This window comes from Melanostigma gelatinosum (assembly GCF_949748355.1).
Source record: "Melanostigma gelatinosum genome assembly, chromosome: 9".
Classification (NCBI taxonomy): domain Eukaryota; kingdom Metazoa; phylum Chordata; class Actinopteri; order Perciformes; family Zoarcidae; genus Melanostigma; species Melanostigma gelatinosum.
The window spans coordinates 15,122,716-15,137,284 of NC_136642.1; the positions used below are offsets into that span (position 1 = coordinate 15,122,716).

The following is a 14,569-nucleotide window of genomic DNA, read 5'->3' on the forward strand; positions in this document are numbered from 1 at the left end:
GCGGAGCCACATCCGGGCATTAGGACCGTGCTTGGCTCGATGTGAACTTTGAATTGGAACAGTACTTGGGCTGAGACTGATGAGGTTCCACGAGTTCACAAGTCCAGAGAAGTACACATGTTGAGAAAGGCACGATTACTTGTTGGAAATCCTCTTTATGGGCTGTTGCCTCTCCTGTCCACCTGTTGTGATAGTTTTAATGTCAGCACACAGACAACATGCTATCTCATCACTTCGACTTTCTATCTCATAATTTCGACCATGGGGATATTTTTATTTTCACATCTAACTTTTAATTTTTGTAAAAAAAAAAAATATTTAAATTTTTTTTTTTTTGCTGGCGGATTCGCGGGCCACATAAAATGACGTGGCGGGTCGGATCCGGCCCGCGGGCCGTATGTTTGACACCCCTGAAAAGAACATGGGTTGTCCTTGTCGACGTATGCCGTGTTGATAAAGTTGATTTAAATCCAAGATGGCGACGCCTATGGCGAAGTCGTGATCCAAGGAAGCAGGTCATTTACAGCGTATTTAAAAGTGGAGTATGCCATTCATATCACCAACTATTGGATTTATGTCACTACGACCATACCACTGAAATAAAGGACCAGGAAATAAAACGGTAAGCACCTTCAAAGTGAAATGTAACGTTGTTTTAACTTCCACTGTGACTCGACCAGCAGACAAACGAGCCATTAAACACCATCACAACACTTGAACCAGCTGCTATACGTTGTATCTGTAGCTCACAGAGGAGCGGCTGCTCTGCTGTGTGGAGAGGCTACGAGAATAAACCGTTATAATGTAATGTACTGCTAGCGTAATGCTATGTAGCCTCTCATTGTAGCCTCAATATGGTTCCTCTGTGCGTCAAAACAGCGTGTTGAGGACCCGAGCCAGCGTTACGCAGTCCAGTGTTGACACGTGACACATATACGTCCGATAAGATGTGAAAAAGCACTGAAATACTTGACAGCTCATTTTATATAACTGACCTGTCAGCAGTCTGCCGAACTATGCAAACAACATTTCAGTATTCAGAGGTAAATTGATTTACATTCAACAATTTTGCAACTTATTAAACAATCTTAATTGTAGGCTGTGGCAGAGGAGTGAAAACCATTCATATTGTAGTGATGACCATTGGGGCTTTCAGGTGTTATTTATGATAGGACTGCAACTGTTTATTATTTAAATCATCTGTTAATCTGTCGATTACTGTGTGATTCTCATTTGGTCTTTAAGATGTCAGAAGACAGTAGAAAGTGTCTAGAAAATATAAATGTGAATTTATGAAATTACAGTTCTTTAAAACAGACTAAAGCAGCAAGTCTTTGTTATTTGAGAAGTGTTTTGACGAACGAGGTAATATTTGGTGTTTTCAAAATTCTTCCTGATTAATGTTATTAATACGTACATTCAAAACTAACTTAACCCGGAGACCAATAATTGCAACATTTAAGATATTTCACGACAGTATACTATTCTTCTTCTTCTTCTTCTTCTTCTTCTTCTTCTTCTTCTTCTTCTTCTTCTTCTTCTTCTTCTTCTTCTTCTTCTTCTTATTATTATTATTATTATTATTATTATTATTATTATTATTATTATTATTATTATTATAATAACCAAAAATCCCAGACAATATCTAATCGCATATCAAGATGTTGACACTACAAGAGGTCGCTGTAATATCACGACTGGGTAGCGTTTGAAACAATTTGCTGCAGGCACAAATATAATGCATGAGTTTTTGTACTTCTCAAAGCCAAACTTATCAAATGCGTCAGTGTTTCAATTTAATTAAAAGTCCTAACACAAAGCAATCATACACTAGTTTTTGCATGAATATAATACGGTCTAAAATGAGCAAGATTATGATTTAAATCTGAATAATTATTTCAGCAACACAAAGAGTTTGACTGAGTATCGATTCCAGCTGTCACCACGTGACACACTTCAGCCGGCACCCAAAAAGTACTGAAGTCCCAGAACCTGAATAAGACGATCCAGATGTTCAGAGAAAGACTTCTTCTGTTGTAGTGAACCAGCTTGTTGTCGGCAGCGTTCAGTCACTCTTCGCAGGAGACACCCGAGCGGATGAGCCGAGTCGCCATAGGAACATATTCTCCGTCTCTTGCCTCGGCCCACTCACTTGTACCTCCAGAGAAGCACGCAACCTTGAGCGCTCGGCTCTCCCAGCCTCAGCCCGAGGGAGGAGCCTCGGCTGCTGGTTGTACTCCAGAGAATTTAGTGAAAAACACATTCCCACAAGCAGGTGGGTGGCGGAGCGAGCAACTGGTTTTACACTCCTAGAGTTCCCCCCTAAAGATCTGTCCATCGTGGTCACTAAATCCTTGTCAGATTCTTGCTAAATGATGTGGAGACTTGCAGTTTCTTCACACTCTTTTCATCCAAGCTGAGTCAATTAAAAAGAGTTCTCCCACAGCTTTGGATAAACGACAATCCTCATTTTTATTTACCTCGTTTCCATCTTCATCTATGGTATCGGGGCGTACTTCACAGCAGCTATAAAGGCCTCGCTGTCTGACATCCAGATGCTCACTGCTGTGAACATATTCTCTTGTCGGGTTAGCAACAGTTGACTGTGCAGATATCTCATGTTACCTTGGAAACTGTCTGTGTGTTTGTGTGTTGGATAGGAGACAAATTTAGGTCAAATTGTTTTATTCTTGCATGCAGTTGACTGTCTGACCTACATAAAGCCAACGCGATGTCTAGCCTCACAGCTGTGCTCGTGCAGAAGAGTGACATCCCTGTTAAAGCATTTCATCCTCTCTATACAAGGAAACACAAACATATTCTTCCACGCAGGTGGATGTCCTGAGGCGGTCAGAGCAGTCCATATCCTGTAGTGCAAAGATAAGTGTATAAAACCGCAGAGAAATCTGTGAATAATCAGATGATTTGAAAATGTCATCCTGACATCTGAGCAACGGCGCGCAGTTTTAATAGGAAGAGCCTGTCCAGAGCCGAGCATAGTCTCATCAATGCTGGAAAAACCCTCTTATTCCTGAAAGTCATGCTGTTGTGTGAGCGACGTGGTGCGAAGAACACCGAGAAAACTGTGAGACTGTGTTTATCTTAAATGTGAATATTTTCAGGGTTCTTTTCTCCCTTATGACAATACACTGAATAGCTTTGCGTTGTTGATGAAACGACACACTTGAGCACGTCATCTTGGGCTTTGAGGAACACTGATCAACATTCTTCACCATTCTGTGACAGTTTAAAGACTTAACAACTAATTGATTAATCAAGAAAATAATCAACAAATTAATTAACATTCAAAAATAATTTAGTATCAGTCCTAGTTATGTATAACAGTGGAACAGAGCGCTGCACCGAAAGATTGTTTCAATTATTGATCAATCTGCTGAATCTGAGCGGTCCAAAGTTGGCGATTTATTTTCTGATCGATTAATAGACGAACTGTTTTTGCAGCACATCTGTTGGATCTTTTATTATGTGATCTTACCTGCATTGTTTTTTCACTGTGTCTGTCTGTGTTACAGGTGTCAAAGCCATGCAGGTGTCCGTGAGAAGGCTGGCTCTGTGTCCACTGGGTGTTTCCCGGTTTTCCGGCCACATCGGCGGCGCTCTCCTGAGCCCAGTAGCCGGCGTCCTGTCCACCAGACTCCGCACCCTGTTCAGTGAGACGGGAGTGTGGGAGAAGGACTATAAAACAGAGACCCGACGCAGAGTGGAAGAATGGTGGCACCCACGAATTATGGCACAGTGGCAGAACGATGCAGTGGAGGAGGTGAGGAGGTCGTTACCGTTCACGCAGTTTCCTAAAGTCTTTAGCCCGGTGACATCACGACAAGCCAAATACATCTCAGTCATGGTCTGGTTTCCTGTTCATGGAAATCATTGTATGTTCTATTAAATGAACAAAACGTTCTTCAGTTTACAATACGAAACAGAGAAAAGCAGCAAATCCTCAAATTTGAGAGGAACCACCAAATATTTAACATTTCTGCCAAAAGAATGACTTGAACGATTACGAGATGATTAAAAATAATTACAGATTCATTTTCTGCCAATCTACATGCAGCCAGGAACAAAGACGTCTTCTGGTCGTGTATAGAGCAGCGATACGAATAACCAGGTTCCTCATGCTCAATGTAAACATCATATGATTAAAACCAAGACTCGCTCTGTATAAACAGCTGTCAACACTGATGACTGAGTGAAATACATATATTCTGGATTATCTGTATACATAGGAAACACCTTCAGCCTTTTCTTTAGGATGAATTGATTAATGGGTCATTAGGCGTTCCCGGCTATTACTGGCGCTGGCCCTCGTAGCTCGCCTCAGTCCCGGAGCTCTGGCTGATTATATATCCTAATGGTCCGACCGCGCGGCTGTCTGGGACGGACCGACATTGATTCAGTGCGTTCATGACAGCCCTGGTCCCTAATTGATTTATTGGAGAATTCACGACTCGGGTTTCCTGTAATCGTGTGTCGCTGGGTGTAACCAGCACTCACTGGGTTGCCTTGGTGAAAGTGTTGTGACTGTAAATCAGGCATAACCAGAGCATACAGTACAGTAACGCACGAGAAGTCAGTCAGCGCTCTCGCTCTGTATGCGCTGAGCTGTTATTCCTGTCCTCGTCAGGTTAATGAAGCGTCTTTTATCCGAGACTGATAATGGAAAACGAACCCCCGGCGCTGTTATTGACGTTTCTCAGGATTGAAATCAAGGTATTTTCCACATCTCATGAGGTTTTCTTACAGCTCTGTACATCATTTTGTTTTCCCAGAGTTCCAACAGGAAGAAGTTTTATGTCCTCTCCATGTTTCCGTACCCATCAGGGCGCCTGCACATGGGACACGTACGAGTGTACACCATCAGTGACACGATCGGCCACTTCCAGAGAATGAGAGGCCACCAGGTATGTGTGCTCCCAGGAAATGTGTTTCTATCATTTCCTATACCATCCTATGTAGGGTTGGGTACCGAAAACCGGAACCGGTATGGTACCGGTTCCTATACGACCGGTATCTACCGGACCGAAATGCAACGCAGATTTCGGTGCTTCCTTTCGGTGCCTGAGCCGATTGAAATACTTGTTTTACACTACTCGTTAGCTCTAGGTTAGCTCGTCCTAGGACCGATGCTAACGATAGCATCGGTCCTCCGCGCCTCACTCATAGCATTGTTACAACCGGACGAGCCGTGGGCGCTTAGAAACAAACCCCTCCATTATTCTGGCGAAGCTTCGGCCATGATTTATTAAAAAAACAAAAACGAGACCGAGATCTGTCACAGGGCTGGCAGGCTACTGACTTCCTCCATCGACATCCGGGTCCTTAGCGTTGCCGTTCATAACAAGCACAACATCCGGCACACAAAACCTTCTTCTTCTTCTTCTTTGAGGTGTAGTGGCGGTTGGCAAACGATGAATTGGCGCATTAGCGCCACCAACTGGTTAAATAAAATAAAAGAAGTCATGAGACGTGTCGTATTTTGCCAGAGAAGGAAAATATGCTCATATTTCTGCAAAAGAATTGCTGAAGTTTGAAGCTGTAGTGTGTGTACAGAGTGTGTGTGTTTTGTATTTATTTTTATTTATTTAAGTATACTGTAAACTGTTAACAGTCAATATATTGTTCATAGTTTGAAGCTGTAGTTTGAAGCCAAGTGTTTTGTATTTATTTATATTTATGGTATACTTTAAACAGTTAATATATTGTTCAATTTGAAGAAAAAAGTATCGTTTCAGGCACCGGTATCGTTTTAAAAGTATCGTTTTAGCACCGGTATCGGAAAAAACCCAAACGATACCCAACCCTAATCCCTCTACTGTCTCTTGGAGGCAGGATCAGGTTTTGGACTTGTGATTTGAGTTTAACGGACAGGTTACCAAACCATGTTGTGGTGCCATAATGGACAAAAGATTGAAAGGCTGCCCTGTTGAACAACAACATCATGCTTTTTATCCGCTCCGTGGACTGAGTCTTTGCATAAAATGCAGACGCTGACTGATTCGTGAACAAACATACTCCACTTCATAAGCCTGTTGTAACGGAGAATCACAGTAAATACCAAAGTACTTGTATGTTGTTACCTGCTCAACTCTCAACAGGATCTGAGGGAGTATGATATTACATGCTGAGCTGAAAGCCATGAACATTGGTCTAGCAATAGCAGTGGGATGTTCAAGGTGCCATATATTACAGTGAGTGTTTAGAGCATTGTTAGAGCCTCTACCATCATTATAAGCAAATTGGAAGGTAAGAGATGTTGTACAACACTTCATAGGTTCCCTACCATGATGTGTTCTTTCCTAAAACTAGAAATAAAATAAAAACGTATGATAATACGATAATGTAAAATCCAGGGCTATGGGAGAAATCAGATGCTCTGCAGTGGAGCTCTTGCATCTTATCTTGGTGTAAGATATATTAAAGATCAACAGATTCAATATCCTATTCATTGTCCGTGGAGCTTTTTATTTAATATCACGAATTTAAGTTCTTTCCAGTCTCTAAATTAAGCAAAGAGTTGTGCATAGTCATGTAAACCCTCTCACAGGACTCAAAGCTTTTAACTTCTCAGTGACGCACAGCTTTGCTTTATTGTTCGTTATCCTCCTCTCACCCAGAGTCCTTTTCTGTGGCTTCACTGTCTCTGTTTTCGTTTAGAGACACAGTATCACAATGCATGTGTCATCCTTGGAGGCACTTTGGGGAGCATATTTTACCGTAGCAAGCTGACATAACTGTGAGACATCTGCTGTCCTGTCTGGGTTAAATGGTTTGAAAATGATTCGATGTTTGCTGTTCGCATGATATTACAGATGAACCACTGTTCTGTAGGGAACATCGGGCTGTTTCATGTAGAGGTGGTACAGAACATTCTACAGTAGGGACTTTCTGATATTAACACGGTAGGACTTTTTGCCTCAAAAGTCTTACTATACTTGCTATATACAATCCATAAAGGTCATTCCATATCTCGATAATGATACATGTCACGATGAAGCATGTTTTCTGGTAATTAAATGTATTTAAAAAACTTTTTTTAATAGAAGTAAATTGTGCAATTTGTAGCTTATTTTACCTAATTTCAGCAATTTGTTTTTTATAAAGCTGACACTCAAACTGTCCTCATGCTTTCTGCAGAAATGACTGAATTATTAGATGTGTGTTGCTGTGAAAACATTGAATCCACTTTGTGGGTTTTTACTGAGACTGTATGTTTCCATTTCTATGGCACCTATAGGACCGATTAAACATTTTCTAAATAAGAAAATGAAAGGGTTAAAGGAAAGGACTTCCTGTAAATTGACAACCTGCTTCAATAACGCTTGAATCCACACTCGTTTCTGTTGCAGTCGATATTCAGCCCTCAGTTTGAGTCCTGCTGTTGATGAAGCTGTGACCAGTTTTCAGTCAAATGGATCATCCCACTGCAGACACACACACACACACACACACACACACACACACACACACACACACACACACACACACACACACGCACACACACACCTTCGGACATGACGCCAGCAACCTATGATCAGTCCTTCCGCTGGGCCTTGCCTTGTATGACGAACCTCTCCTTTTCATTTTCCTGGTGGATTTTTTTCCGTCTGCTTCTGTCTGGTCTCTCCCCAAACAGAAACATTTAGTTTCACATGGCTGACGACTGCTTCCTGCCCATGAGTGTGTACCTTTTCTCAGCATCTGTCAGAAAGCGAACCTTGTTCCGCCGCATGCACACAGTCTGCTCTATTCACTAGTTAATTTAGGAAGGTACACTCTGTCGATTGTCACACCGTAATGCTATTTTCTGGGGTTTAAAGAGATATTGGATCACTGTAAAATAAGAAAGCGACTACTTTCTACTGAACAAGTGGTCCAGAGACTTAAAGTGTCCACAGCTCGCTTGGTAAAAAGGCTCTGCTGGTGCTGGAAGGGCACAAAGGTGTCCTGATGTACAGAGTGATGGCTACATTTGGAGGCAGAAACTGCAGACATTTGTTGTGTTTGAAAATGAGCGTATTCGCTGTCTTGCTGCGAGTTAAAGAGAAGAGATTGTTACCCCTACTGTGTCTTTGCGGTAAATAATAAGATGGAGCCAAGAGACGGTTAGCTTAGCATAAAGACTGAAAGCGCGGGCAAACAGCTTGCTTGGCTCTGTCCAATAGTAATGAAATATGCCAACAGTAAAGCTCACTAAATCCACTTTAATACTCGTGTGTTTGTTGACCGAGCACAGTACCCTTTGTTTTTTGTACCGATTAAACAGCTTTCATCGTGAGGTAACCGACTGCTGGCGATAGCCACACACTTACACTACAGAGACGGGAGTATCAATCTCCTCATCAAGCTCAAAAAGGTAATAAGTGCGTTTCCCAAAATGTCAAAACAGAGACATGCTGGAGTTGCATTTGGGTGCTGCTACAGATGGAGTGCAGCTTCTAGCTGGAGCTGCGTGGGCGGACACTTGCATGTAGAAGAGTGGCCTCACATTCACAGGACCACAGTCACCAAACACTCCCCGGCCCCGTTGTCGTCGTCGTCGGCGCGAGGATTTGTGGAGCTGCGCATCCTCGTATCTGTCTCGGCTTGGCACGACTCGCTCCACATTACAGTGGACAGATTGTCATAAATGTGCCCACACTGCCTCCCACGTCCGTCTTCCACTGCCGCTTGTCACTCAAGCGCTGAAATGTTGCCGTGACAGGTTGGCGAAGAGTCGCACGAGCATTCTCTCTTCTGTGTGGACGTAAGGATAAGTGGAGCCGGAGCTATCGGCGGTGAAGTGATAATTTGCCTCGGCTGCTGTCTTTGAACTTTGAGACTGGAGCTCGCTAACGCAGCCTGTCCATCTCAGCCGGTCCCTCATGAATACAGCCTCACTTTACACTGAATAAACAACATAGTAGCGCACCCATCCTAATGATGCTTCCTTGTTAACACACAGTAGACTATCTTCGGCCTGTGCCTTGCTCTCATTGTGCCTGTATTCCTCCCGAGCAGCCACAGTGGTCTGCTGTGCTGAGCGCTCTCAGCCTTAACACCATTCGGTACTCTGCTTTACAAATGAGGCAGTTACCAAGGATACCGATTCGTCTGAAACATCAGACCCGTTGGAGTATGTGCGATGATCCTCTCCGGTCCTCGACTCTCTTGTCACTCTGCTTCTCCTACTGCTTCCACTCCTGGGCTTTCGTCTCATTGTTTTTTTTCCTTTCTCTGTGAGCAGAAAAAAAACACACCCGACGTTCTGAAGGGAGAACGAGACGAGTGAGAGAGACGTCCACCACTTCGACGGGGATTCATTTAAAGGAGGGTGTAGGCTAAACGGCGATGTGGACGCAATGGACAGAGCAGGAAAGCAAACAAAGAGAGGAGGCGACGGTAGATTGGGTTGTTGTTTAGGACACTGTGTGTGTGAAACAGCTTACTAAGTGATTGCAGCTTTCCCATCCTGGTCTTCCATTCGAAGCTTACACCATGCAACGGCTGCAATTACATGGAAATTGTAGTTGTTCTGCATGCATTAGCCACAGAATGTAATGGAGTTGAGATCACGGCAGAGACATTATCATGCAGGGGTCAACATGTGCTGCAGTTAGGGGAACCGGTGCTATTTTGCAGAATGAATTACCTCCTGTAATGAAACATTTAAATCTGGCACATGCTAATGTATCCTCTTACTTTGAATCTCATTTTAATATGTGTGAATAAATATAACAACTACTTCAGCAGCGTGTCATGGTCAACACGACGCCCCGAGTGTATACACACTGAGGCTTTTCAATGAAGTAGGAGGCCTCTTGTGTCCAGCAGATAATGTTATATTTACAGATTCAAGTTTCATATTCATTGATTAGTAATTTTAAGAAGCTGTTGAACTTTTTCAGACACAAATTATTGATCAGTATTTTCATGTCTTGAAACATGTAGAATGTCCAGTAAACATTGTTGTTGACTTCACATGGAAAGGGTTAATCTGTCGTCCATTTGATCATTTTAATATCTAAAATATCAAAAATGGGGATAACTATCACAAAATAGCTTTTTTGTCAACATATTTCATTTGCTATGGAGAAAAAAAAAGAGAAAAGCATCAAATCTTCGTGTTTAATGAAGCTGAAAACGGGGGATGTTTGATTTTCTTTGCATGTTCAATGACTTTAAATGAATCAATTTCAAAATAGCACGAGCAATTTCACCGCTAATACCGAGCTACATCCACAGGTGTTGAATCCAATGGGTTGGGATGCTTTTGGACTTCCAGCTGAAAATGCAGCCATTGAGAGAGGACTGGACCCAGAGGAGTGGACTAAAAGGTACCTGAAATATCACACCTGTTGTTCCGAGCGTTCGTCGTTGATGCAAACCGTAACGTTGCTGTTGTGTCTCGTCTCCTCAGTAACATCCAGTCCATGCGGGAGCAGCTGGACAGCCTCGGCCTTTGCTTCAACTGGGACCGGGTGAGCAGGAGCTGAGGCTCTTAATTGCTGTTAAATCTCCTTTTCTTTTGCTTATGTTTTGATGCTTTTAATGGTTTTAAAAGGACTGCTCAATATATCGCCATTTCCTCCGGGACCGAGTTCGTGCAAGGCGTACACTATAAAACGCAGATCGGCAGAGATCTTTTCCAGACGTGGTTTGTGTGCGAGTAATTGCAGAATTGCGGCAGTGTATGGTTGATTGCGTGCAGCGTAATGTCTCAGGGAGACATCAATTATTGTTCCAATGTATGTTTTAAATCTCCTTTACTTTTTACTACTGAATTTTATTTCTTACACTGTTTCTTTAATTGTTTTTAAATCTCCTTTTCTTTTGCCTTATGTTTTGATGCTTTTAATGGTTTTATGTGAAGCACTTTGAATTACCTTGTTGTTGAAATGTGCGATACAAATAAACTTGCCTTGCCTTAGTGTGTGTGTGTGTGTGCGTGTTTGCGCGTGTGCGTGTGTCACACACCACACAAGGCTGACACGACTCTTTTTTTCTTTTTTTCTCACAGGAAGTGACCACTTGCCTTCCAGACTACTACAGGTGGACTCAGTATCTGTTTATCAAGCTCTTTGAAGCAGGACTGGCCTATCAGAAAGAGGTAGGAACGGCTTTTGACTAAAGTGCTTATCCTGGTTTTTCTTTTGAAAGGAATAATATGATTGGTTTAGGTTTGAGGTCGCTGACAGTTACAGAAATGATTGAAGCAGCTCACCAGTTACTCCTGAAAGCAAATGAATGAACTGAAAAAGGGAGCGCTCGGTAGAAGCCCTTTGATTGTGTTTAATCAAATGGGACGACCTCGAAGTAAGCCTTTGGACCGACTATGAAATCCAAACTACTTCCTCACCTCTGCATTTTCAATTCATCTGTGTGCGCGTGTGTGTGTGTGTGTGTGTGTTCATCTAAATCTGTGTGTTTGTGTTATCCAGGCTGTGGTGAACTGGGACCCTGTTGATCAGACAGTGCTGGCTGATGAGCAGGTGGATGAAAACGGTCTCTCCTGGAGGTCTGGTGCCCTGGTGGAGCGGAAGCTGCTCACACAATGGTTCATCAAGACGACAAACTATGCCAAGGTATGCCATTGGTGTGTCTGTCAGTGAGTGACGGAGAGCGTGTTGTATGTATGTGTGTGTGTGTGTGTGTGTGTGTGTGTGTGTGCGGGACAAGTGGCAGGTCTGAATGGCGGGGCCAAAATGAGCAGCGGACCCCTCTGATAACAATCATGGCTGACGCTTCAGTAGCAGCAGCTGCAGCCCTGCTTCTCTCGTTCTGCAATCAGACCCCTGGACGTCGTCGTTCGTAGCGTCTCCCAACCAAGTAGAGCGAGACCAGCGGAGTCGGAGTAATGTCACCAGGCGGCCTGGCCCGGCTGATGAGAAGCTCCGCCTTTGCTGCACAGCACAGACCTGCTGCGAGAGTTTTCCAAGTTGAGCAACATTCTGGTCGAACTGTATGATTGTCATATTTCTTGTTTTTAGGGCTGATTATTTAATTGTTATTAGAATATCATAATTATTGATTTGGTCTGCGAAACATGCTCATCACAATTTCCTAAAGCCCAGGGGGACATTTTTCAAATGTCTAGTTTTGTCTGACTGTCGGTCCAAAATGCAAAGACATTCAGAATACAATTATATAAAATGTAGAAAAGCAGCAAATGCTCATATTTGAGTCTTTGTTGAATCAAATCATCGTCTGTCGTCTCGGCTCTACTCGTTTCAAATCAAACTGATGCCATGAGAAGGAAAAGCAGAGCAAAGTGTAGCATCAGCAGCTTTTTGTGTCATATCGTCCTGAAATAAAACAATATACATACGGTAACAATGACATCGAGACCAAAGCCGGCCTGGTAGGTGTGAAATCAATCTAAACAACTTCCTCTGTGCTTTTGAGAAAAGGTCGGCAATAATTAACTTCTTATAAATTGGTTAACGCGTGCAAAAACACTCGTTTGTCGTTCAAGGGTTCGTTCATTTCTTTCCCGGTGTTGTCATTTTGATTAAAACATCAATTCGTCCACTGTCGGCGTCACTCCAGTTTTAGCCGCAGCGCTGAAGTCGACCATGCTTGTCCATGTCAGAGGTGTGAGAGGAGGTGGAAGCAGCCTACTGTGACAATGTGTTCCTGCATTTCTAATTTTCTCTGACGAATACAGAAGTGTGAAGGAAGAGGAAGGTGTCGGGGGAGGGGGAAGAAGTGCGAAAGACAGATGGAACGAAAGGAGGAGCGCGTGAAGCCGCGGCGTATTGTAACTGGACTGATTTCCCGCGCGTGCGTTTCTCCGCTTGCCCGTACACGTGTTCAAGTCTGTTCGACAACATTAACCTCAGGCAATATTTATTCAGCTGTCAGGTGGTTCCACGTTATACTGATGGAGTTTCACAATAAATCGTAACCATATTGTTTGTGCCAGGACACAGACGACTGCATATTATTACTAAGACGGATGTTTTTTTTGGAAGTGGATGCAAAACTATCACGCTTTCAATTTCATACATAATCACACTTGTTGCACACGTGCAGCCATCGCACTGCACTGACATCTGAATTATTCACCAGCTGAGAACTCATCGTGTTGTTCAGCTCTGTTGCCTCTCATATATGTGAACTTAGCTTCTTCAGGGGTTTTGTTGTCATTGAGCAAAAACAACTTGTGACTTTGAGGTTGCTGGTTCAAATCCCTGAACCATTTGTATCGCAGTATTGTGTAATATTGTTGTTATTGTACTAGATGTCGCTTTCTCTCTCACACACACACACACGCACTCCTTGGTTATTGCTCTGCCGTCCTTTTTCTCTCAAGCTTTTCTTAGTTGCCATGGAGACTCCTGTACATCTTTCAGTTACTCCTGCGTCTCTGCCAAACTATATTTTCTAATCCAGGAAAGTGAAAACATTTGCTTCCTCTCTCTTTAGGGCCGTTGTTGGTCGTTGCGTTCCCGTCTTTGCCGGTAACGTCTTTGTTTTGCTGAACGTCTCCTTCGTGCCGACACAGATTCTTTGTCTTCTGTCTGCTCTGGAGCAAACCCTGAACTGACACACACTCCGTGTTTGGCTGGTGGGCGACTATAGCCAGCGTTTATGTTTGCATTGATATTGCCGTGATGAGGTACTGCATGCTGAGCGGCACAAGTGAGGAGGGTTTTTGGGTAATAGATGGCGACAGACAGAGAAGGAAATGGAGAGTTTGAACATCTCTGGCCTCAGCCCAGCTGTGGCTTTTTGACCAGAGCCTCGTTGATATGCATAGCTTCCTTTAATCATGCAGAATAACTGTTGTGGTGTGTGTGTGTGAGAGAAAGAGAGTGCACTTTAAAGGCGATTGCCTTGTGATATCAAAGAAAGTAGGGCGATTGGAGGTCAGGATTTTTGAAAATCCCTCTATGTCTGCATAATGTGACCTGGTCGGCTCTGCTGCTTTGTCAGAATAAATTGGCCAGGCTTTGAAAGAGGCCACACTGAGTTGAAGTCAATTGCATTATCCTCGACAACCCTGCCCCCCCCCCCCCCCCCCCTTCAAGAATGATCTCTTTTCCGCAGTGAAGTGGAAAATAAGCCCTTTTTTAAAAACTTGTACAAAGAAGAAAAGTTGTGAATTAATTGCCGTCTCCCTCCTCCAGCCTCTCCTGGACGCCCTGGCAGACCTTCCGGAGTGGTATGGCGTCAAAGCCATGCAGGCAAACTGGATTGGAGAGTGCACCGGCTGCTACTTCGATTTCAAGCTCAAGGTGAATCTCCGCTCCCTTCCCCCGTCACACTTTTTATTCATTCGTCATTCTCACTTCCTTTCAATCTCTCAACCTTTTTCCACCGAGTGTTCCCCTGTTGCTGCCGCTTCCCGACCTCGGTTGCTCATCTCTTTGTCCCCAAGCAGTGATTGCTTGCTTTAGTTTGGATTCCTCTGTTTATTTATGTATTTCTATTCAAAATCATGCACCCAAACATAACATTTTCCACTTTTGTTGTTCACATTCAGCGGGTGCATCCATCTGCGAGTGGCCATTTTCCCACAGAGATGATGTCACCGATTAGTTTCTGTTGAGTTTTCTAAAAGCCATAT

At 43.3% G+C, this 14,569-nt stretch overlaps 1 protein-coding gene across 1 annotated transcript in view; it reads left to right on the plus strand.

Moving 5' to 3' along the window:
- The first annotated feature begins 490 nt into the window (after positions 1–490).
- Positions 491–14,569, plus strand: part of lars2 (leucyl-tRNA synthetase 2, mitochondrial) — a 30,911-nt gene continuing 16,832 nt past the window's right edge. The window contains exons 1-8 of the mRNA XM_079274856.1: positions 491–622; positions 3,534–3,781; positions 4,791–4,922; positions 10,243–10,334; positions 10,418–10,478; positions 11,018–11,107; positions 11,439–11,582; positions 14,130–14,237. Coding sequence (XP_079130982.1) covers positions 3,545–3,781; positions 4,791–4,922; positions 10,243–10,334; positions 10,418–10,478; positions 11,018–11,107; positions 11,439–11,582; positions 14,130–14,237 — 864 coding nt within the window. The 5' untranslated portion in view covers positions 491–622; positions 3,534–3,544. The remainder of the gene's footprint in view (positions 623–3,533; positions 3,782–4,790; positions 4,923–10,242; positions 10,335–10,417; positions 10,479–11,017; positions 11,108–11,438; positions 11,583–14,129; positions 14,238–14,569) is intronic.